Source organism: Rousettus aegyptiacus, unplaced genomic scaffold (assembly GCF_014176215.1).
Source record: "Rousettus aegyptiacus isolate mRouAeg1 unplaced genomic scaffold, mRouAeg1.p scaffold_m13_p_3, whole genome shotgun sequence".
NCBI classification, from domain to species: domain Eukaryota; kingdom Metazoa; phylum Chordata; class Mammalia; order Chiroptera; family Pteropodidae; genus Rousettus; species Rousettus aegyptiacus.
The window spans coordinates 25067619-25093611 of record NW_023416306.1 but is presented as its reverse complement, the minus strand read 5'-3'; the positions used below and the strand labels follow the sequence as shown (position 1 = coordinate 25093611).

The 25993-nt window shown below is 36.7% G+C and overlaps 1 protein-coding gene across 2 annotated transcripts in view; it reads right to left on the bottom strand.

Moving 5' to 3' along the window:
- Positions 1-25993, bottom strand: part of GRIN3A (glutamate ionotropic receptor NMDA type subunit 3A) — a 136933-nt gene that overhangs the window by 68893 nt on the left and 42047 nt on the right. For both annotated transcript variants that reach the window (XM_016123900.2, XM_016123899.2), the window contains exons 2-3: positions 24637-25241; positions 7711-8758 (exon numbers count right to left, since the gene is read on the bottom strand). In XM_016123900.2, the coding sequence (XP_015979386.2) occupies positions 7711-8758; positions 24637-25241 (1653 nt within the window). The remainder of the gene's footprint in view (positions 1-7710; positions 8759-24636; positions 25242-25993) is intronic.

Genomic DNA, 25993 nt, shown 5'->3' with positions numbered 1-25993 from the left:
GCAGCATTATCTGTCTCATGCTCCCATTCAAGGATCCTACCTTTCCTTGGCTCAGAGATGGGCATTATGGTCTTAGGTTTTCTTTACTTTGATGATCTGATTATATCAATCTCATGGCTCAGACAGTCTAGGTCACTCTTGAATATAATTTGGAACTCAGTTGGGTTCCACTCTTCAATTTAAGTGAGAGGTGTTCCTACACTCTGTCTCTATCCTGCTGTACACATGTTGGGTACTTGTGCGTGGCTTCATGGCCAAGTCCATTATATACCCAATGCTTATGTAAGTGAGTGATTGCCATATGCTTAGGATTTAGGGGCACAGGTGCATAAGACAGATTTGGCCTCCTCTCTCATGAGGTTTATAACATAGTGGTGAACAGAATCAGAACTTCAGCTAGATGTTTCAAATCTATTTTCTTCTATAATGCTCTCAAATAAGGATATAGAGGCTACGGCAAGTAACTTGCTAAACTTCACACAACTAACCTATGATTGAGGCATACATTAAACTGAGATCTCTCCAACACTGGGACTTTGCCCTTTGTAACACAGTATCTCGTCCCTTACTGGAACTTTCTTTCTATTCCTTCTGCAGCATCTCATATGAGAATGGTTATGAATGGTCTTACCAAAAGCACTGACTTCAAAGTAATCCCTGCAGAAAGTTATACCCCTATTCCAACAATACTGCCAATTTTAATCCATTTATTAATGGAACAACATTTACAGAATATTTACTGTTCACTCAACACTGTGTAGATCTAGTGATGAGCAAGACACAGTGGGATAATTACAAAGTTGACGAATAGACACCATGACAATTTCAAATTGTGTTAAATGTTACGAAGGGGATAAACTGGGTGGAAATAAAAATTTGCTTTGAAAGGGCTCTGTGGACAGCCCAGCATCTTTGAGATGAAAACATTTTACTACGAAAGTGCTGCTCATTGAGGAGCACACCCTTCCTGCCTTGAAAGGCTGCAGACAGCAGCGGTGCAAGTGGAGCAAACACTGCCATCGGGATCTCACTGCCTCACGTCTGAACCATTCTCATCCTTACTTGGCTTATTACGTGCTTTCTCATTACATAAATCATACATGAACGCTGGGGGAAAAACATGGAGAGGAAATAATAAAATACACGTTTCCTGTAATTACACTGCTCAGATATCAATGCTGTTAACATTGTGTTATGTTTCCTTCTAGCCACTTCTCTTTAAAGTGTGTACATATGCATATTACAACGTTAGAATCCTAGTATATGGCTTCGTATCCTAACTTTTTACTTAATATAATATTTCGATTTTTTGACATTTTAAAACCTTCAAAATTGTCTCTACTGGCTACCTTTTTATAGCACATAGGAATATTATTATGTATTGATTGTGCTACTGTTGGACATTTACATGGTTTTCAAGTTTTTGCTATTTGAGTAAGACCGTTGCGAATCTTCACAATAAATAGTTGTTCATATATTATTTTCTTTGACAGTTTCCTAGAAGTACAAGTCAAGCCTGACAGGGCATGAACCCTTTTAAGGCTCTTGATACATATGGCCAAATTGATTGATATACATATTGTACCAACTCACCCTCCCAACGAAAGGTATGCTGGTGCCCGTCTTACTGTGCTTCCACCAAGACTGACAACTATTGGAAAAAGAGTCCTAAGTTGATAGATAAAAATATTTTCTTACAGTTATTTTTACTAATAATAAGTTCTTCAATATCAAATCTCTTGAATATTCTATTTTTATATTAATGCCAATATATTATTTTGAGAAGACTAAACAACAAATAAAAAGTCTTTTGGGATTTTGATTGGAATTGCATTAGACCTACAAATTAAGGGAAAATTTGACATCTTCGAATATTCAGTCTTCTGCTTTGGTTACATGGCAGTTTGTTTATTATTAAACTAGTTTTGTTGAGATACAATTCATATACCATACAATTCACCCATTTAAGTGTAGTTTAGTACAGTGACAAGATGTGTGCAACGATCGGCACATTCAACTTTTTATATAAGCCATCTTTTATGTTTGTAAGTTAAGAGATTTTTTTAAAAAACATGATTCCTATAGAGGACATTTCCCTGATCTGCTATGAATTTTTGTTGCCAGAGTGAGTGGAACGTTTCTCCTGTTCTGCTTTCTATATGGAAGTACATGGAGCCCACGGGAAGTGCAGCTCTCCTCAGACAGTCGCATTTCTTGGATTTTTCTTCTTTTGAGAAAATTTCTCTCTAGAATGTCTGGTGATCAAAACCCACTATTAACCTACTTGTCTTACTCTGTGCCCTCCTTCCGACTTTCTAACATCTCAGCTCATGATGGGGTGGTCGCAACTGCACCCCTCTCCCTCCAGTCTAGGGGGTATCTGAACATGCTGCCAGGTCCCCCTGTGATGCTCTTCTCCTAATGCCCCGAACTCCCCTTTAGCTCATTTGCATCCTTCAGGTCTCAGCCAGATCTTACTCTTCTCATGGGAAGAGGTTTGGGTGGGGACCGTTTCTCTGATTCTTCATTCAGATTGGGTTGCCTGTGAGGCTCTCAGATTCTGTTGTAATTTTCTTTTACAGTAAGTTACCACAGTTTAAATCATTAGCTGCTTTATGTGCTCCCTTAATTAATGTCTTTCTTTCCCACTAAACTCCATGTTGTAATGACAGTGTCTGTTTTGCTCACTACTAAGTTCTCAGCTTGGTGCCTGAAACAGAAGTTGCGGTTGCTGGACGAATTAAAGAAAGAATAACTGAATGGTTTGGTGTAGTTCGGTTCTTTCCCCTCACTTCGAACTCCATTTTCAGTATCTTGTTTGCCTTGGAGTTTTGGTATCCCTCCCTTTTTCAAGACCAGCTTTTATTATATAAATCCATATGTTATATGGGGCAGCAACATGCTGTAATATGAAAATCAATAAAGGTGGTTTTTATTATTTTGGGAAGTGCTTATCATTTTCTTTACTTTAATATTTCTGGTTAAAGTTTGCCCCTGCCTTAACGGTAGGTCTATTTAATTTTTAATATTTACTTGAATGTTCACAAGGATTGTTTTTCTAAAGTAACACCATGATTTGCCGATATAAAAATGACACTAGCCTCCTATTCTCTCTAAGAGAAACAGGCTTAAAGGGAGCATTTTATATGAGAAGCTGGAAAAGAAGAACTAGAAGCTCTACTGAAATTGGCAAAGAGCTCATTTTGAATGCTCGTGTATCCTTTCAACTCTGTGAGGGGAAGTTTTATTTTCCATTGTTCCTTACAATTTAGGAAGTGATTTTTCTCATCTTGTTTTATACCTCAGCAGGTTGGATGTCAATGGCTGGAAGGTTCTACAAATGTCCAGGTCTATACCTTCGGTCATAGACCCAGATGAAGACCTCACTGGATAAAAATAATATTGCAGTTTCTATCTACCTGTCAATCATCCCATAATGCTATGAGGAAATGATTGTGGATGATGAGGCAATAGGGGCTTGTTTTCATCCGTCTACTTTGCTCTGTTTTCTGCATTGCCTATGATGAACAGTGTTAGTTTTATTTCAAAGAAATACCCATATAATCTCTATTAAATATATAATTCATAAACTCTTTCTTTCATGGTCTCATGCTTTAAGAGCAGAAATCCCCTGCTTTGAAGCATGGAGCTTGTTTCCCAAAAGATTCGATGGGAGGCCATGAGAAGCTACATATATTACGTTTAGAGCAAAATAAATTATTCTGGCAAAAATATTTAAGTGAGGATAGAACCATCTTCTTGAATTTCATTTGCAGAGCAGGCCAGTCTCCCTTCTTTGGGGTTATCCGTAGGAGCAGCCAACATTAAGGTTATTTCTTCCCTCTGACCCCTTGTCAGAAAAAAAAAGTATTCCAGCCTGCCTTGGCTGCTGGAACATGTAGTGAATCATAAATTGGCTGTCCTGCAAAGCCTTTTGCTTTTAATTTTATTTCTGATTCAAAGAAGTTGGTTGAAGCAAGTGAATCTTAACTCTGAAATGGTGATAAATGTTCACATTCTTAACTTTTTATTAATTGTGTTAAATGTATCACCAGCATGATAAATAATTATGGTCAAGAAGAAAAATGGAGCTGTTACGTTCATAGCAAGTTATCTGACATCAGGGATTACAGATACTTATGCAGCAGGATTCAATTCACTGATGAGCTGTGTATAAATACAGACCAGAAATATTACTTTTTTAGTGAGGTTTTCATCCAAATACATTTTCCCATAGTAATATTTTAAAAGTGGTGTTTAGATTCCAAGACCGATATATATATTAACAAACAAACAAACAAATCACCATAGCCAAAATTTTGGGCTAGAAATATAAACTATTTACACTAAATAAAATACACTATAATTATCATTCGAAATATTATATGCAATGGAAAAAATAGTTTTACAGAGTCTTCTCTTTTTCAGATTTGGGTGAGATTTGGGTGCTTAGATGACATCTAAGGAATGGGAGACATCAATTCCAGGAGCACAGACTTTGGTAAAATTCTTCTAGGGAAGTCTGAGAGTTGTTATTCTCAAAGTTATAACAGGGAGACATGGAGAGATTATCCTGAGATGACTAAAGAAGAGTTAGAGGAGAGAAGAAGGCAGGTGTTCAAGATCACACTATGGGGGCACAGGGAAACCTGCCTGAGGTGAGCTAACTGAGCCATGCGTAGGAACAACAGGATGGAAATGGCAGCATGGTATAATGGGAACCGTCCTAATAGCCAGTAGGTGAAGAGGATGAAAGGATAGAAAAAGGAATGAGACAGACTGTGAGTAAAGGATGAAAGAATCAGAGTGTTACCAATACTCCATATTATCATCTCTTATTAAGATTTAGGAGAGTTTCACCTTACTGTAGAAAAACAAATATCTTAAGAGAACCACAGAAGATCTGTCATTTTTTATGTAAGTGGCATGTTTTCACGCATCAGAACTAAAATGCTATTAAGTGAAATTGAAAAATGAAAACAAAATTTTGAGAAATACTGAAAAAAGAAACCCACACAAGTCCAGTTTCATCAGATCTTAACACACACACAGTTGCTAATGCTCATGGTTTGGACTGGACATTTATCAGCCTTTGACCTCTCTGATAACCCCTGGCAAGAAGTTAGACATGGAAGATAGAATAATATCGCTCTTTGTCTCAAACAGTCAAAATTCAGTCTATGGAGAAGTGTTTAAGGGCCTGATCAACTTTGCCGCAGGACACCTTTATTTCCTTATCTCTTACTTCATCATTCCACAGATCTACACTCCAACATCCTGGCACTTCTTTATGCCTGCTGCTTTTCTTCAAACAACAGTTTTCTCCCTACTTCCTTTGGTGATCTCACACTCCCCAAGGGCTTTAACACACAGCAACACTTCTCTACCCAGGATTCCCACCTGCTTCGATCTCACTCTTGAACTCAGGCTCCATGTTTTCAAATGTCTGCTGGATCTCACGTGGATGTTCAAGACAAATTTTAAATGTTATGTATGAAACCGGACTGACGACTATGTTTTCTAGCTCACAAACTGCCTTTTCTGCTTCTTCGAATGGCATCATTATCTCAGGCACTTAGGCCTGCAAGTGAAGACATTTCTTTGTTGCCTCTCACACCCAATTAATTGCCAAGTCCTGCTGATTTGATCACCAACATATTTCTTACGTCTTTTCTTCTATCAGTGACTACAGCTATAACTTCAATCCCATTCATTGTCTTTCTCTTCTAATCTTGTTTACATGATGCTGCCGAAGCAACCGCCCTAAATGAAAACTGCTCCTCTGTGCTCTTCCGTGTTCAAAAATGTCTAGAGATCTGTACTGTCAGGTGTTCACTTTTCTTAGTTCGATGTCAAAGATCCTCTGTTATCTCAACCAAACTTGCTTTTCGGACTTGGCTCTTCTCCTTCCCTTCACGTGGCATGCTGTGGCTAAAATGAACTCCTCGAGATATCCCGACTGTGCCTTATATTTTCCACCTCCAAGCAGTTTGTTCTCTTCTTTTGCTCGGAATGTCCATTCCTCCTCCCTTGATGCGCATGTCTAGATTCCGAGTATTCTTCAAGGTTAAGCACACATTTTATCTTATTAATTAAGCTTTTCCTTGATGCACTAAGGTGCATCCTTTCTGTGTCGTCCTTTCTTTGAACTTTGACAGTATTTCATTTGTTTCTAATTTTGGCATGTGTATAACTTTCTAAGTTGTTTCTCCTTGTGTTTATATCTTTTCTCTCCTGCTTGACTTATTTTCTTCTGAATTTCTCTACATGAGTTAGTATAAGAAAAAGATTCAGTCTCTCAAAGAAGTTAGCATTGCTAGGAGAGAAAAGCGCTCATGCATGTGAATAACTGCAACATATTTAAAAATGAATGTTGAGTGACCAAAAGGTTATGAAAATTATTTTGATCACGTCTTTCTGTGGGAAGGTGAGAACATTATATCATCTGCATAATATTAACTATCTGGATGAAAATTGGACAATTCTGTCATCAATATTATTCCCCAAAGGTTCAGATATTGAGCACTGTGTTAAATATATATATATATAAACACCCTAAACTATAAATGAGAGACTTTAATATAGAAACAATAGTAGGAAAGATATTAAATTTTTTTTGGGGGGGGTAGGGGAAGGATCTTAGTAGAAATTCATTTATTATCTCAAATTAAAAATGATTTAGATTGAGGCTTGCCTCACTTTGTTAACAACGTACCGGCTGTGGCAGAAAGTTGACTTTGTCCAGTTCTGCTTACTTTGCCCTGTGGGCTAGGTTAGACTTATAAAAATTTCACCTTTTTATTCTGGTAGAGTGGAGAATGGAATGATTGTTTATTGTTTCTTAAAAAGCTGTGTTACTGCTGTGTATCGTTTATCTTTATGATTTTCTTTTTAATCCCCTAAAATAATCAAGGCTTCAGATTTCTCATGCATAGCATTGTGACTTAATTTTGGCCATCCTTGGTTCTGATTTATGAAACTCAACACTGCTTTATCTGTTTACCTGAACTCCACCCTCCTCTTCCCTTCTACTCTTAGGATCAAATGTCTAGGATATCAAAGGCAGCCTAGAGTAGATACTATTTTCTTAAATATCCTTGGACATTGTAATGTAACTGTTGGCAACTTGCATTCAACCCAATGTGGTCAGCTATACAGGTTCCCTTACTCTGTAAGGACACCCCATTCTAAGCTAATCCTGCCACCTCAGTTCAGTGTTTTTTGTTCTATATGCATTGAGTTCTCTAGCATCTGACTTTGGGAGCTTATGATAAAATGTTAGTTCTTTCCGTTTTACTATTTTTTAATGGTGAGAAAAATTCTTTACTATTTAAAATATTGATCTTACTATTTTTTCCCATTAATTCCTAAGAAAAGTAATCAATCAGTTTTTAAAGTCTGTTTTGGGTGAAAATACTTTGTAAGACTATTCTCTGATAGCCATTTTGTCAGACAGTCAAATGACACAAGAAAAAACTGTTAATAGATGTTTTTACCAGAAAGACTTTCTTCAGAACAAACATCCTCTAGGACTCCTCACACTTTTTGTTTCATTTACTACAACAATAAAATTTTTAATTCCACCAAGCAAAAGACTTTTGGACTAATCTCTATAGATGGCTGAGAGAATATTTTGAGTTACAGCATAAGACATAATATATGGAGTTATAACAGACAATAAAGAAAACTAGAGTAAAAAAGAAGTGTTACCTTAGGGTCATGTATTCCAGAAAGCTCTTCATAGATCTTCTCACCTACCATGACAGCAGCCAAGTTTGCCGTATATGTAGAAAGGCAAAACATACAAAAAATGGCCCAAAGATTCATCAGAAATCTTCCAGTCCAACATTTTGGGGGTTTGATGGCTGCTGTTCTACCAAACAAGAGGGCATAACACACATTCAAGGCTGAAGAGAAGGAGAAGACTCTACTTCTATTCCGCCCCTTGGGAGTCATACCAAAGGGGCTCTTCCATTCATACAGAGTGAGAAAGACGGCAGTGATGTGCAGAGCCACGAAAATCCCCAGCCACAATGTCCAGTGGAGTGGCCACATGAAGGCCCCAATGGGAGCTGCTGTGTCCCGGGTCCTCACTAAGATGCCCAAGCTGGTGGAGAAGAAAGGACCGGTGAAATCTATCACCTGGCTTCGTGCAGTATTGATGCTGAAGGAAGTGACTGCCATGTGGGCTGACCCAGTCAGGAGATCACCTACCAGTCCAGTCCAGTGCCCATTTTTCCAGGCTCCATACTTTCCATCCCCAACAATATAGAGGTCAAAATCAAAGTTCATGTCTTCTGCTAGCTTTTCCAGCAGGTCAATGCAATATCCATAGCAGCACTTCTTGAGTTTGATGGGCACTGAATCATTACTGCTATGGAGACTACTAAAAAGGCTGTCCAGTATAGAAGAGTCATTAGTCATGGGATCTAGGCAGAGTTGGCCAGCAGGGCACAAGCCTTCATCATCTACCTCTCGTGTGAAGACGAACGGATGCTCAATCAGGGTAACCACTCTCAGGTGCAGTTTACGTGGGTGCTGGAAGTGGGTTTTGTGCCTCTGGGCCTGCTCCGGCCATATTCCATAGTCCACTACAACCTTTCCACCCTGCCAGCTGCCCAAGCGGGTCCACATTGGCTTTCCCATGGGGTCATGTTGCAGATTCCAGATGAAAAAGTTATTTTCTGAGCTGATGATAGAGGAACCTTTTACTCTGATGGAACCACTGAGGCCTCTAAAAGTGGTGTTGGCTAGAAACCTGGCAAAGAGGGGCAAAAGCAAAAAGTAAGGAAGAGAGGTGAAACCAAAGACAGGGAACAGAGCTCATTTTTGCTTCTTTAGCTTAGTAAAAAGAAATTGATTTTTTTTTTTTTTAAAAAAAGGCATTTCCTATAATTCTGATAAGCTGGACTCTTTCTAGAAGAGTCCTTTTTTATTAAGAGAATGAAATGTCATCCTCAAGTTCTAACACCTGTGTTAGGTGCTTGGCTCTTGGTCTTACTCCAAATCTCTTTATTCCTAGTTAAGGGATGTGTTAATTCTGTTGTAAACTGTGAGTTATGTATTCTCACAACTTTCCAAGCTATGGAAGTTCTCAGCATCTTCAACATGTCTCATTTCTTCTGTTCATTACATTTGTTTGCAACTAAATTAGCTCAATCAATATTTTTTTGGTGTGAGGCATGAGTTTTGGTAAGTATTCATATACTTTTATAATTGCTAAAAAATTGCATTCATAATTCTAGAAAACAGTCAAATCTTGTTACCAGTGTTTCTCTTGGTAGAGTGGAAACAATCAACACATCTGTCCCTGTGAGGCCAGTTATAGCTGCGTGTTGGCTATCATCCATACAACAAAGAAAAGGATGATAAATAGATTTGTAGTTCTCCCATAGCCTCAAGCTACCCTCTTTCTAAATCATTAGAGAAAAACTTTTGGCTCTAGCTTCAGGGAGAGTATCTGCCAGAAGTCAAAGAAAGGAAAATTACCAACTGAGTGATAGACTCCTAACCATGTGAACCTGAGCACTGTCGGTATGTGTATGTTTTGACATGAGCAAGACAGGAAAATGCTTGGTTACAGCCTCTGTCTTCCTTGAGCCTGGGAAGATAAGACAGTAAAAGGTACCATGTAATTTTGTGGCACCTCTGTATTCTTAATTATGGCCTTTTGTCAGAATAAAAGCCCAGATTTGACACCAGAGACACCTGTGTTTGAATATTGGTCCATCCACCTTCTAGCATTGTCCTTGAACAATTTACTAAACTCTAAGCTTCAGTTTCATAATCAGCAAATGGAGAAGATAATACTTCTTCCATTTTAAGTGTTAGAAAAAATGAACATAAAGCATATACACCTTCTGACATAGAACAAATATTCCAGATATGGTAGCTATTATTTAATATCACTTGAGTTTTTTTCAATCAAGGCTGTCCCCAGGTCACTTTCCTGTCTTTTAGTAAAACATTTCTAGTTGGAGACACAAAAACTACATTATGGTAAACTCACAGAGGGTACTCGAGACACATTTTAAACGAAAAGAAATTAAATCGAAATGTGGAATGTACCATAAAAGATTTTTCTGAGGCATCAAATGACATAAGTCTAGGCTTTCAGCAAAATACATTCATCTACTGCCTGCCACGAGCATTACTCAGTAATTTATAAATGTAAATACAAGCAGTAAACAGTTATGCTGCCACAGAAGGGAGACAGAAAAATCAGAAAGTATAAAGAATATATTTATTTTTATTAGAGATTTAAATGTAAATCACATATGAAGTTGCTGCTATCACTAAATGCAAATGAAACTACTCATTTTGGTAGATTGCACATAAAGGTAATTATTCACGTTAGCACTTCTCAATGGGAATCTACCACTTGAAATGAATTCAATTTTACAAGTAATGAAGTCTCAGTTATCTTGGACTTTAAAGCAGTTTTCTGTTTCTTTGAAAAAGTAGAGATCCAAATCATTAAAATACACAGATTAATCAATTGATAATTACCCAGGTACTATTAGGAAAAGGTGATGATGATTGTGTTTTTGATAAACAACCTACTTTCAGATCTGTTAAGAAATATACGACACACATACACACTTGCTGACAGCCTAGAGAATAAAATGGTTAATAATAAATAGGTTAATTTCATTTAGTTAATTTCATTTAGTTTAGTGATTGGGAAAGGAAAGTTAAAGTTATATAGAAAGAGGAACCCTTCATTATTTTAGGAATATTTTGGGATTCATGATTATAGATTTTAACTGGATAGACCCTTGAAAGACTACCAACGAATATATACTTAAATTATCTCAGAGAAGGCGGCACTAGAAGTCATCGAAAATCTTTCAGAGATTACATAACTCCCTCATTCCAGTAAAACCATTCCTGGTTATGGGGGCTGTTAAGTAATGTTCGAGATGGCCCTGACTGAAGGACAATGCTTGGTTGTCTTTGAGGCATTAATTTGTGACAGAAAGGCAAATCTATCAAGGATCTAAATGTTTTCTATTTCTCCAGACCAAAAAAAAATCCAGTGCTTGTTTCACTATGCAACTGGCACCAAGAAACTGGGTCTCAGAGAATTTTCACTTACAATAGATTATTTTTGTCTATTTTGTTTTCAGTTTTATGGTGAGCATAAATTAGAATGATCTCATTGATAGCTTTTATAGTTGTACTTCACATTCTTTGTAATACAATGACAATGCATATAGCAAAGTTTTGATGCTATGTTAATTAAAAGATTAAAAAGTTGAAATCCTGGTTTTGCTGAAATCAAATTCTACCCTGTTCATTTTTATCTCACCCTGATCTCTTTTTGGATAAACAAGAAAATCAGGAATTATTTCACTGGCAACATTGATACAAACACCAAGCACTGTTCTTAGCATTAGAGTTATAGAGATGAAACACACTCATTGTTCCCAAAGGGCTCAAAGTCTAGGAATGGGGAGAAAGCAAAGTGAATAGGTAATTCTAAACCAGAGTAACGAGCTTCATAATAGCAGTAAACCTGGGTATCATGGGAACAGAGAAGATGCACCTGCCCGTTTTATTCTAGGGAAGAGGAGGAAGGCTCCTTAGGGGAAGAAGTGCCGGAGCTGTCTTGAAGAAGGAACAACAGTGAGCCAGGAAAAAGCTAGGGACTGATGCTGTCAACCCAGAGAGACAGATGCTTGTGCAAAAGCCAGAGACAGAGAGGGCAAACCGTGTGATGATAAATGATGAGAAATAAGGCTGGAGATAAAGGTAGAAAAGAAATAACAAAAGGTCTGAGGCCAAGATGAAGGTAATGGAGAGCCACTAGGGGAATTTCATCTGTAGAGACACATGATTATCATATTTGATTTTAGATAGATTTTTTTTCTTACCCCCTAGCTATATAGAAAATGGTTTGGAAGGAGGAGGGAGCAGAGTGTAATATCAAATGTGAGGAATGATGTTTCTTCCCAGCTCTTGCTTCTTCTCTTCCTCTCTGCTTGTTTCACAAGGGGTTTAGGGTAATGAGGGCTAAAATAATAGCAGAAGTAGAGATAAGGTGGCATAATCAAGAGGTACATAGTTTCAAAAAGAAAAGCAGCGATTTTAAGAGAGCCAAATGCACGGGGTTGCATTTAGTTCACAAATCATACTAAGAATGTGTAAAACTTGGCTCGACGGATGGTCAAGTAAACAAGATCTGGAGTATTTAGTTGAATATCAACTCTGTGTAAGCCCATGGAGCAATGTGGGTATAAAAGGGGGGAAGTAATTATAAATTTTTAAGTAGAAATTTGGAGCCTAGATAACAGGGACCTATAATAACCACCACACTCTGGGCTGATCCCACTGCTGCTTTAGCCTAGAGATGAATTCTTAATAAATCTTCCAGATTCAGGAATGTTATGAGGAAAGGTAAGGTGGTGGAAAATACAACGGGTGGAAAGCACGACATCTGATTGGTGAGCAGGGTAGGAAAGTGTGAGAAAACAATATAGGAAAAGCTAAGTGCAACTAGACCCTACACGCTTCACATGTCCATTTGATGGGATTAGATTTTACTATTTAATGAGAAAAAGGAGCCTTGAAGATTTCCAAGAATATGAAAGATAACAAGAAGTCTGCATGAGTAATACTGACCCGGAAACAGGTAAAATGCATATATAGGAAGGAAGAGATGGTGACAAGGAGACCACTTAGAAGATTACGATAACTTTGTCATGGTATGATTAGGGCCTGGCGCTCACTCTGAGTGAGAACCTGTTTTAGCACTATGCCTTGACATGGTGAGTGTGTACCAAAGCAGTTCAGGTATACATCTTTTTATTTTTATTTTTTTTTTATCAGTAGACCTCCCAAGATACCACTCTGCTTAAAACAATGAAGCTCATTAGTTAATCTGCACTGAGGTAACTTATTACTTAGATAAAAATTCCCAGTTATGTCATTAATTAAGAATGTGTTGATTTCTACAGGAGCTGAGATAAAATAATTTGCACTTTGCAAATTATGTAAAAAATGCTTTTGAGACAGTTAGTTAGCAGGACAGGCAAGATCAGTGTTTAATATATTTAAGATAGATTTTAAAAGCCACATTTACACACTTGATGTACCAATTAAAGGACTTTCTTATTCATTAAAAAAATGAACAAAGATGTTGACAAAACAACACATCACCCATGTAGTCGTTTATTTATTTAAAAATACTTGCTATGTGCCAGGGACTGCTCTGGGTGCTGGGGGAAATAGTAGTGAACAAAATAGACAAAAATCTATGTAGCTTATATTTAATCGAAGGATCAAAATAAATATTATAAATATGTATTTTGTATGGGATGCGAAGGAAGAAAAATAAAGCAGAATTAGAAGATAAGATGCATCAGGGCGGGTGGTAGTGGTGAAAATTTAGATGAGAGAGTGCAAAACTGGTTCTCTGAAAAGGTGATATTTGAATAAAGAGCTGAAGAAAGGAAATTCCTTTTTCAGCTTAAATCACTTTTTCATTACCTTTTCAACCAGAAGAATACTGGGGTAAAGAGTATTCCCTATTTAGGGAGCAACGAGACCAGTGTCCTTGAAGTGAAATTGTCTGATATGTTCGAGGACAAGCTCAGGAGTAAAGGGCATGAGAGAGTTGAAGACGAGAAAACTTACAGGGAATGGAGTTGGGAAAATGGGATTTTATAAGGCCTTTGTTTCTTCTCTACATGAGATAGAAAGCCATTAGTGGGTTTTGAGCAGAGAAGCAATATGATATGACTTACGTTTTAACAGGATTGTCATAGCGCTGTTGGGAGTGGACTACAGAGAGACAAGAGCAGAAGCCAAAAGACCAGTTGGGAAGCTGCTTCAAACACCCAGACAAAAGGTGATGGTGATTGGGACTGAGGTGGTATTAGTGGAAGTGGGAAGAATTAGTTGGATCTTTATATATTTTGAAGCTGAAACTGATAGGGTTTGCCAAAGGCTTAGTTATATCTGTTAGGAAAAAGGAGAGGTACAAATGACACCTAAGTGTTTACCCTGAGTAATTGGAGAGATGGATTCACCATTAATTGAGATAAATAAAATTGTATGAGGTGGTGAGAACTACCACGAGTTCAATTTTGCTAATAGTAAGCGTGAGACGACTTACAGACATCCAAACGGAGATGTCAAGTAGGTAACTGGAGATCATCTGGAGTTCAGGAAAGAGTTCTGGACTGGAGATTCAAACTTGGGAGTCATCGCTCTATACATGGTATTTAAGGAGACGATGTGAGTATTTGTAGGTGAGAAAAAGTCTAATGGAATAAGTCCAGGGCACGCCATCATTTGGAGGTGGTATAGGTGAGGAAGAACTACCAAAGGGAACTGAGAAATAACCAGAGGCAGAGAAAAGCAGGAGAAAAGCAGGCTATGTTCTAGAAGCCAAGTGAAAAACATGTTTCAAAGAGGGAAAAGTGATTAACTGTGTCGAATGCTTCTAACCCATCAAATACAATGAGGGCTGAGAATTGGCCACTTTCTTGAGAAAGGTGAAGGCCACTGGTGACTTCATTAGAGTAATTTTAGTGAAGTGTTGGAGCCTAGAGCTTCAAGGAAGAATGGAAAGAGAGAAACTAGAGATCACTCTTTAGAGGATTATGCTATAAAGAGGAGAAAAATAGAATAGTGGTAGAGAGGAAAAATCAAGTAAACATGTGTATGTGTGTAAACACGAAAGTATGTGTATAACATAAATAAACGGATAGGCTTTTATGCTGATGGGAATGAGCCAGTAAAAACAAAAAAATTGTTGTTGGAGAGAAGGGGAGGGATTCCTGGGACAATGCCCTTGAGGGTCAAAGGGACTGTGCACTAACGTGCAAGTGGGGGTGATATTCTTTGCTAAGATGAAACAGGATCGTAGACACAGAGAAGGCAGAGAGAATATAAAGCCCAGAGGCATGTAGGTATGGTTGTGGGCAAGAGAGCTTGTGGAACTTCTGATTGCTTTAACTTATTTAAGTGCAATTAAAAAGTAAATTATAGATCTCATTATATTCTCTTCTTATAATTCATTTAAGAGCAGTTTTATTGTACTATTTTCAAAGTGGGACCAAAGTTACTCTTAAAGGTATAGAAAGGAAAGAACATTTTGTAAGATATGTTTTAGATCAATCTCAACTGAAATGTTTAGTGTTTTGTTTTCCCACTGAGTTTGCAGCAGTCAGTCGTAAAACTATTTGGGTCTGGCATTTAAAAGAATTGTAATTCTTTAATTACGTTTTTCAGTCTCTTCTCTTATGCTTTCCATTTCTCTGGGTCACTTTTGGCAACTGATATTTTTGTAGGGATTTATTGCTATAGAACCATATATCATTTATACTAATTTAAGAATTTTTCAGTTAATTTTGATTTTTGTCCTGTTAATTCCTTCTTTCTAGGTCTCTTACTTTTCTTCTGGTTTTCTTGGCTAAGGATATATTTGTATTCATATATTCTTCTTCAATAACAGAACGTTAACTTGATCTTCATTTATCTGATTATTTATATTATTTATGCATTACTTTTACTTTTTTAAAAAGTAAATTAAACTTGCGAAAATTAAACACTTCTAAATTTACCAAAGCTTGCTAAAATCTGAGCATCTATGGATCTCTTCCCAATTCTAAATTTACTGAAATTTATTAAAGTTAAATAATTCTCATACTACAAATAATGTCATATTCTTAAAGATTTCAAGGCCTGTTTCTTCCTGATTTTTCATCTATTTTATTCAGCATGTAAAGTTTTACTAATATTAAATTTTTATATTTGTTATAAATACAATAATGCCATTGGTTCCAGTCTTGATTTTGGAGACATATGAATCTATCCATGTTGTTTACATGCGTCATCATCTTCATGTGTCTTCTTCCATGCCCAGTTGTTTATAGGTTGTGTATTTATTTCTACTTTGCTCATTTTTCACACAGCAACTTGTCTCTTTGTATATCTGTGTCTCTCATTTGTTTTGTGATTAAATTGCCTTCTTATCTTTGATTTTTTCCCCATATTGTTGCTTTCCATTAATCGTATCTGTACATGGGAATATCTATTTTGCTCTGTAAAGCCTTAAAATTTATTTTTCCCTTTGGGAGCTTTCTTTGTCTCATTAAAAAAAAAAATCTGTATTCTCATTCTTTTATATCTTGAAAAATGAGCTGAATTTCTTTTCCCATAATCATCTTATCATATTTAATACTTTTCCCCTGAGGAATGAGAGATTTGTTCATCTTCCATAAAGCTCTATAAAATTTTTAGCTTGGGAAAACTTAAATGTGATTTTTTTTTTTTTTTTTTTTGCCTTTGCCTGATTAGAAATCTTTGGCTATGTTACTGTTAGGGAAATTCTCCCCAACTCTCTTCCCATCAGCATCACCTAAATCTTGTCTGGTTTACTTGTTACTACGCACTGAATCTTGATATTTATTCCTTGGGCATGTTTAATTTAGCTCAGATCTACTGGCTGCAGTAGAAAAGCTCAATAAAGCCCTTTTAGTATAAGACAGAGGAATATTCCCAAGGTTTTCCATTCTTCTTTTTCTGGGAAGAGAGGAGGAAAATTGGGAAGAGATCCAGTGATGTTTTTGAAATTCCATCTTTTCTTCACATGACTCATATCTACAATCCTGTAATGAATCTCCCAATCAAAACCTCACATCCTCCACAGTTCTACACTATTGCATTTGCTTTTTTATTTCTTATTAAATTGCCTTCTTATCTTTGCTCTTTTCCTATAATGCTGCCCTCCATTAATCATATCTGTACATGGGAATATCTACTTTGCTCTGTAAAGCCTTAAAATTTTTTCCCTTTGGGAACTTTCTTTGTATCAGCTCATATATATATATTTCCTGTTATCATTGAGGAGCCTCAAACTATTCTCTTTTTGGATAGTCTCATGTCTTTTAGGAAACTTACACCCAATTCTCATCTTTCACAATCTGCGTGGACCTCTAGTTGTCTGAATTATTAGCTATTTATATTTTAGGTTTGTATTTTAATCCATGTGTGCACTTTTTCTTAATTCTTCAAGACTTTTTCCCTAAACCCTTTTATTCCCTAACCAATTCTCATTTTGTTTCTCTTCCTCAAGCTCTAGATTATTTCCCCTTTCTCTAGCATTCTTACAGTTTCTGCATGTAGGTTAATCTATGATTAGCTCATTATTTCTTCAATGTTCTTTCTCATATTTTCTCTAAATTTTACCTTCTTCTCTCTTCCTCTCCCTCTCTCTCTTCCTTTTGGTGGACTTTGTACAAAAGAAATATCAATGTAATGTCCTGTTAGGAAGAGATCTTGTCTTAAATTAGCTATTGACTATCCCTAGTTAACCATTTTGTTGTTGTTGTACCCTCAAGACCCTCTCACACAACCCTCTGAAATCCATCTATTTACTTCTTTTCATTTTTTTTCAATGTCTCTGTTGCTGTCTTTCTCTTTTTTATGGCCCTTTGTCTATTTGTATAGCAAGTTGTTACTAATTAGCTTTTACTCTGTGGTCTCTTTTACTGAAGCAGACCCCTGTGGTATATACCTCTCTTTTATGAGAACATGAATTTGCCCTCTTAGCCACAGAGCTTACCCAATGAATATCCTGTCAGAGAACATTGCTTTGATTTTGTTCTCCATACATGTGACACCCCTCGAAATTAAACATTAACTGTGGATGATTTCTACATGTAAAATGAATCCTCCTCAGTACATCAACATATAAACATTTGGCAGCCTATTAACCCCATCTTTGACTTTTTAGAAGGTAGGACCCTCAGAAGCATGGATTTCGATGTTCTCTACATTTTGAGAGTGGCCTCTCCCAGAGTTGCTATAAGGAATGAACAAATTCTCTTTTTCCACTGCTCTGCTTCATAGCACTGCAGCCTGTGAAGCTGGAAGAGACTTCAACGTTCATCTAAGCACCTATCTCACTGAGTCATCTTTGGATCTTAGGCAAAACACAGTGCCTGGCCAGAGAAACTGCTCAGGAATGTTGTGAGGTAAATGCAATCAAACGCATCTGCTCAAATCAGACATGTATCTCTGAAAGAGAACTAACTCTTCATCAGTTTGCCAGAAGAACAGGGCTCAATCGGCCAGGAAATATTTGCATTTGCAATTTACAGATTGTTCAAAGCATTAAAATTCCAGCACATTCCTCCCTGAATAATGGATAATATCAATAACAGAAATTAGTTTAATGAGAAGCCTTGCTGATGATAAGGAAATTCATAAGAATTAAAAATTGCTAAATCTCAATCTTCAGAGCAGAGGGCCCCATGCATTGTAATTATTGATTGCACCATTTTTTAAAACAACTTACAAAACACCTTTTAAAATCGATTTCTACCAGTTAATGGATAATAGCAATTTAATAACATATTAAATGTACATATGTACATATATAGGAGTCATTTGGATCTGTTTTGCCAATATCTGCAAAATTCAGTTACTTAAAAGCGAAACTGTAGAGTGGAAGGAGAGCTCCTGATGTTCTTAATTTTTTTCCACCAAGAAGAACAAAATACTAATCTAGGTGATTGGGTCCTATTTTAATATAAATGTTGGGCTGTGTTACTATTGGTGTGTGTGAGGGGGCCACTATGATAAAAAAATCAGACACTTGGATATCGCATTCTCTTTTTCTTGCTTTCATGGGGCACGACTGTCAAGCTGGGGCTCTTTTCCTCTGGTTTTCTCCCACATGGTAGTTAGATCTGTTCCATACCCTTGGGTTTCCTTTCCCTTTACTTTTTGGTATGAACCCTGACTCTCGTCCACAATCATGGTCTGTGCCCATTCCTTGAGCTGCTCCTGGTTGCTTTGTGTAACACTCCACCATAATTCATGTGGTCCCAGCACGAGCCCAGGTGTTGATAGCCCTTCCCTTAGCGCAGCCCTGGCAATGGGACATTATGTAGGACTTACCAGTCAAGCATCCATACAAAAGGTTACAGGGTTTGGAGACTGAAGTGGGCCCAAGAGATAGGTCTGAAATTCAGAGTAAAGATGCAGTATCGCCTTCTCTATCTCCAAATCTCTTTTTGATGTATTTCCAAATTTTATAGTAGGTGCATACAAAGTAAAAATGTCAATGAAGAACATAATTGCCTCTCAGGTAAATAAAAGCTTGAAAGCTCTCCTAATTTGGAAAAATTCCACGGTTTAATACCTGCTGGATGCTAGATTAAGCAGATTTAAGCTGTATTCATCCAAATAGGGTCCTGAGGAAATACACATTTTTCCATTGTTCCATTATTTGAGGCCCCCATGACTTGGAGAAAATTTCAGACTCCGCTCTTGGCATGACTTAAGTGATAGAAGAAGGGCAAATTCATATTTGAGCCAAATTAGTCCAGTGACACGGGTTCCTGTTGCAAACATCTTGAAACACAGACCTTAAGTGTTGGTCACCTACTGACTCAAAGTTAAAGCAGGAGTAACAGCTGGACAAAGTAGGTCATCCCACAGCAATGGGTTCTCCTTGGGCCAGGGAACCAGTGTTATCAGTATCCAAACCCTGGCTTCCATGTTCAATGCAACTGCATTTCTTTTCAGCACTTGTGGAAACATATAGGCTAACTAGTTTGGCTCGACAGAGGTTCTTAGAACAAGAATGCTTATGCATGGGTAATCATGCCTCCCGGTTTATATGCCTTTTGGCTGAAAGAATATTAATTTCAAAATAATGGGATCCCAATTAAGGAAAATTAATATTAATATTGAAAGAGCCTGGAACTTGGATTTAGGTGCACTGGATTAAATCTTCCCTTATAAAGTACTAGCTGAATGACCTTAGGCATACCACTTAACTTTTCAAGGGAGCAATCCTTATAGTTCAGGAAATTAAAGTTTCTAGAGATTAATAATTTTTCCAGGGCAACAATGCCCAGTAAATTATTATAAAGGTGGATGAAAATACCCCAAATTAGAATTACATCATGTAGCTTCAAGTTCTTCTGGAACCCTTCTAATATCCAGGGAGGAAATGGGGACCATCATCAATTTATACTGTGGAATTTCTGAATGGATATTTGTTTCAGTCTATTTTCTGAAGCTTCCTAATGCCTAAAAATACCTGACACATAATGGGTTCTGAACATTATGTGCAGAATCAATAAAAAATACAATATCTAATATTAATAAAAGGCCAGTGAATCTTGGTATTGTTTAACCATATAAGCATAAAAATGAACATAGTATGGAAGGAAAAGAGTCTCCAGCATGCTGGACCATTCTTCAAAGACAATTGAAGAGAGGGCCTAAAAATGCCAGCTAATTCCAGAGGATACTCACTAGTCGAGTGGGTGGTATCCCAATGAAGAACAATAACCAAACAACTAAGTCAAAGAAAATGTATAAAAAATATAGATAATAAGAGGAGCATATCCTCTTCCAGATGAAGAACAGAAAAGGGGGATTGTAAGTTTCCTAAAAGCAGGGCTTCTGTCTTCCTTGTATTTCTAACATTAGCCAATGACCTAGCCTAATTAGTAAGATTCAACCAATGATTGTGAATGAATAAATGAATTAATCACTGCCTGCTTGATGCAGAATAGAACTGCAGAAGCTGTTCAAAAAAGAAAGGCAAGATTCCATATCCTACTTAGAAGCTAGAATAACTACAAGGACTATGATTAATTAGCCAAAGTGTCAGGGACTTCTTAGGCCAAGGAGAACAAGATGTTTATCAGTGTCTAGACTCTTGGAATTCTTAAAGGATAATTGCCTTTGACCAGGCTATGAGTAACCCCGTGAGCTCTTTCCCTAGGAATAAGAGATTCATTAGCACCCAAGGCCTTCAGATAAGCATGGGCAAATCCTAACCTTAGGATCAGCAGCAGTAAGTCCTGAAACTCCTATTCATTTTCACCAGAATCTAGTGTTTAGAATGCAAAAAAGAAGTAAATGTTGGCAAGGTTAAAACCAACTGTTAGAAATAAAAAAAATTTATATACTAATTTTTTTTTAATTACTAGTAAGGCTTTTATGCTGCATTACTGTATTTGATTAATTTGTTACAGGATTATGATTTTATACTATGCCATGGCTAATGTCCGGCAGTGAAGTGATATACAGTACAAACTCCTTTAGCTTGGTGTAAAAGACCTGTGCAGTATGTTATCAAGTTAACTACTTTTTCAGAATCATGCCAAAACCCTCTTCACATGCAACATATGCTCCAATTGTACTCAATTTCTCTTTCGGGTCTTGGCGAATTTACATTGCCTGTGAATTTATTCCAAACCAGAAAACTCCTATTCATTTATCAAGATCCAATTCTAGTGTTTTTCAGTCATCGCCAAATCTCCAAGAAGAGTTAATTATTTCCTCCTATGCATATCTGAACATCTCTCTATTTTAAGAATCGTGTATCCCTTTGTTTTATAATCATTCACTTATTTTTCAACTTCATGCACTAGGCTGTCAGATTCAAAATGGCAGGTTGCAAATCTTCATTTTGTCTACCTCACCCTCGTTGAACAAATAGTCATTGGCTGTACCTATGTGTTTAATATATCAGATTTCATTGCTTCAGATAATTAACATTTAATAAAACAACTTGCAAATAAATTGTTAAAGATCATACTATGAACTTGCCCCCCAAGTGGTTTTGTCTACACAACTCTTCTTTTTAGTCATGATGGACATTTACTCTGGTGTGCGGGACCTGAGAAGAATAAAATCTTTTATATCTATAATTAGGTCTATCCAGTCTGCCAAGAAAAATGATTTTTTTCTAGTCTAAAAGCCCATGCTGGAAAAGCCATGCTTTTGGTGATTTCATTAACATTTAAAAATGTTAACAATTCTGTCAGCCCAAACTGAAAATGACTGTGAGAAATGAAAGCTTGCATAACTTTGACACTCGCTATTCATGGCTCATTATCCTCAAGACTTTCATTATGCAGTGAGGAAGTGGGGTCAGCCTCACAAAATTCAGGAACAATTAAGAAATTACTGTATGCAGATGTGACTTATGGACTGAGAATAACAAACTTTCTAAAAGACTATATTCAACAAAATAAGGATGATGAAAAATTCACAGATGTTTTATAGCTTAAGGCAGCTTTTCAGTTATTCATTATAAAGACTTCTTCAGGGTTTTGCTTACTTCCCTTGACCCTTTCCTGAACACTTTGAAACTTTCTCTTTGACTGTATTCCTCAGGGTGTTTCAGGAGTCCTGGGCATATTTCTGAAGTTCCTTGAATTCATTCTCAAACACATCCATGAAGAAGGAAATATTGCAATTGACCCTTATACATTGTGAATTGCTGCTGGGCTCCAAATCTCACACTTTTCTTTTATAGCTTTTAAAGTTTGTGGAATTAACTTGTGGAAATAGCCACAAGGGCAAAGGTTATCCACTAAACTAACATGTCATTAAAAAAAAAAAATGCACAGAAGAAAACTAGATGGTGTCTAGGTAAGTAAAAAAAAAAAAAAAATGACAACTATGTTTTTAATTTAGACAAAATTTTAGTTATCTATCAACCACTTGTTTTTTTTTCTATAGCTACATTTGAATAAGATATAAATATAATAGATCATTTCCTTTCCTTCTTTCTATGTCAATTTTAATAAATGTCTATTAATTGGCTAGGATGCATAATAATATTTCCATTTAATAGAATTTATATTTTAGCTAGAAGTCAGACACAGGAAAATAATGATAATGGAACGGGCTAAGTGCCACCTTATAATTCCACGAACAAAGTGCCATAGGATCCTTATGGAAGGAGGCAAATAGCTTTAATATAAATTAAATCTTGAGGAGCCGGAAAGATTGGTTTGATCTTGATAAAATGAATCCCTGAGGTATATACAACCCAAGTCAACAAATATTTCCTCCTGTAGTTTCTAAACATCTTTAGGATCCAACAGAATCATTTTTCTTGTGCTCTCCATTTTACATGAGTGAGACAGAAAGATACTAAAAAGTAATGTAGTTTTCACAAGCAGGTTTTCCTGTCTGCTCTTTATGATTGTCCTTTCAAAATGACTATTTTAAATTACATAAAAAAGCTTTGTTTACATTTTTGTTATGAAGGAGGATGTTGCTTAGATAAAATCCTGAGCCTCAATTATGTGTTAGTTCAAAAGCAATAGATTCAATCTGGACAGTGGCTGTAAAATAAAAATATGCATAGAATTAAACCTTGTGGAGATTCAAATGCAATGTGAAAAAAATGAGTTTATGAAAGAATATCTAATTTTACTACTAATAGGTCACTAATAAATAAATTTTTAATTATTTTATTTTCTTAACAACATTCTTTAGGGGATGTATAGACCGTGGTTAAACTACTATATATATGGCATTTAGTATGTGCCCTTGAACATAGTAGGTACTCAATCCAGGTGTATAAAAATTAAATGTAAAATGCTTAGGACCTCTTGAACTTTTATCAAATGATCATGTCTTTTAAAAAGGCAAAACACTATGAGATGACCTTGTGTTACTCAATACAGTCAGATGTCCTGTTCTAAGAAAATTCCCTAAAATGAGACCTAGCCTAGAGCTCGACCTTAACCTCTGTAAGAACAATAATTCTCTGATTTGGTCTCTCTGATCATAGCTCGTCAGAAAAAATCTAGGCCCCAATAAAACATCTTTAAGGGGGGGGGGGGTCATGAAAACCATTCCTATAAAATGGATTTTTCTTTAATGTAAATGAGCTTTCTCATTCTAGGTTTTGAGCCAGATTGAGAAATTGGAGAGAAAAAGTACTAAAATTTAAAAAATTATATATATATATATATATATATATATATATATATAATGTACATAGTACTTATCTGTGAGCTCTTAGTTCATTCTATGTTCTTTCTATGTATATGTTGTATGTATGTATGTATCTATCATCTCTCTATCATCTATCTACCTACCTACCTACCTATCATCTATCTATCTCATCTATCTATCTGTTAAAACGACTTCATGAATAGCAGGATCTATTAATTACATAAGTGGATATAGAACATAGGAAACTAAAGCTCAGAGAAGTTAAGTAAAACTTGACCAAGTCATGTAAGTAATAATAAGTGGCAGAGCTAAAATTCAAGTTCAGAGTCTGACTCCAGGGTCTATGTCTTTAACTACTACTCTGCCTTAAGCATCAATGCCTAGGAGGAGACAGAAAAGTATTTCCTGCTTTATTAATTTTTTTTCTTTGTTTAGAGAGATTTGTCCCAGTCCATTCATGTGGGAAAGAATGGCTGGGGATAGAAACATTTGTTGTGTATCTACTATGAGCCAAGCATAGTGTTAGATACTTTTCATATATAATTTCATGGTATCTTTATAATATATCAAGCTAGTCAGTATTATCCTAGCTTACTAATTAGAAAACTGAGGGTCAGAGTTGTTAAATAACTTGCCAAGAACACACAGTTAGTAAGGGACTAAGCCAGGGTTTAAAGCAGGACTGGCTGTTCCCCACTATATACCATGTGCTAAAAGTCTATAGATAAAATTCCAGATGACAGTTCATGAAATTCTAGCCTTATGTAACCAGAAAACCTCTCAGGAATATAAGTTTGAAGTTACTCAGAGTCACGACTTTTGCAAAAGAGACAGGTAGTGAAATTTTACTTCCTTTCACAGCCCTAAGAATGAAGATGTGACTCACACCTTGCATCCTACCTTGATAGATATTGTCCTGAAGTGAGATTGGTAGTATCCACATCCATGCAGTTCATTGTGCTGGGGATGAGAGCAAGCTCTGGCTGGATCATAGTGGCTGTGGCTACAGCTCTTGCGACCAGTTCCATGGCATCTTGTACATAGTACTCAAAGACTGACTGTGTTGTTTTTCCATGAGCAACGAGCCCTAAGGGCAGACCTTCTGTCCTCAGTTCCTCAACATTCTGGGAATCCCCCAGCACCCAATGAAGCTCAGGGGGCATTACTCCAAACTGGGTGATAATCTGGAAAATCCTCCGGATACTTCTCATGTTGCAGCCAAACATCACCATTGTGGGTGTGCTGTTCTTAATGCTGTCGATCTGGATCTGCAGGAAGCTGAAGAGGTTCTCGGTGGAGGAGAGATTGGCAGTGATGTTGATGACAGACCCGAGGTGGAACTTGGAATTATTCTGGGTGAGGAGGAGGAAGTCAGTGATATTCCAGTCTTCCTGGCACAGCAACAAGCTAAAATTGTACCAGTTGTTCATGGTCAGGATTGAGACAGTGACATCAGCATCAGAACTTAATGAATTTTCTAAACTCAGTTGTAGGTGAAGGGGATTCTGTATTTAAAGATATGAAAAAGAAGAATTAGAAAGCATTGGCCAAAGATTGTAGCATAAGGTATTTTGCTTTCTTATGAGGCTTAATCTTTTATTTTTCCCTGTGATAGTCAAATGCTTCTGGGATAAAATTGCCACAATTTGGAAAGCTGTGTTTCCTAATGGAATTATGGATTCCTTACAGCTTAACTTCTTCATAATTTTTCCTAAGAGTATCAGAAAGCAGATCGTTCTTGGTGTAAATGTTAGAGGTGACACAACCATACATACATTTGGTCTTAAATCTTTATCAAGCTTGTCTACTTCCTTACAGACAGTCCCCTTTATGCATTCCATTTCTAACTATTGCTGTTATTAACTTGTTTGTTAAATTTTACTCTGAGGTGAAGTAATTAAAAAAATTACTTTTACTTTCCTTTAAAATTAACAACAGGTACTTGTATAAGAATAGTATAGAAAATGGATACATCACAGTTTCCCAAACCTCTAGCCCCTGAGGAAGACACTTCTTCCAATATATGTGGTGCTATGACCTGATTGTTTGTGTTGACCCCAAATCCATATGTTGAAATAATAATGCCCATTGGAATGGTATGAGGAGGTGGGGCCCTTGGGAAAGTGATTAGGTCATGAAGGCTCCTTCTACCATTTGAGAACACAGTGAGAAGTCGGCAGTCTGTAACCCAAAAGAGGGCCCTCACCCAACAAGGCTGGTATCGTGATCGCGAACTTCCAGCCCCCAGAACTGTGAG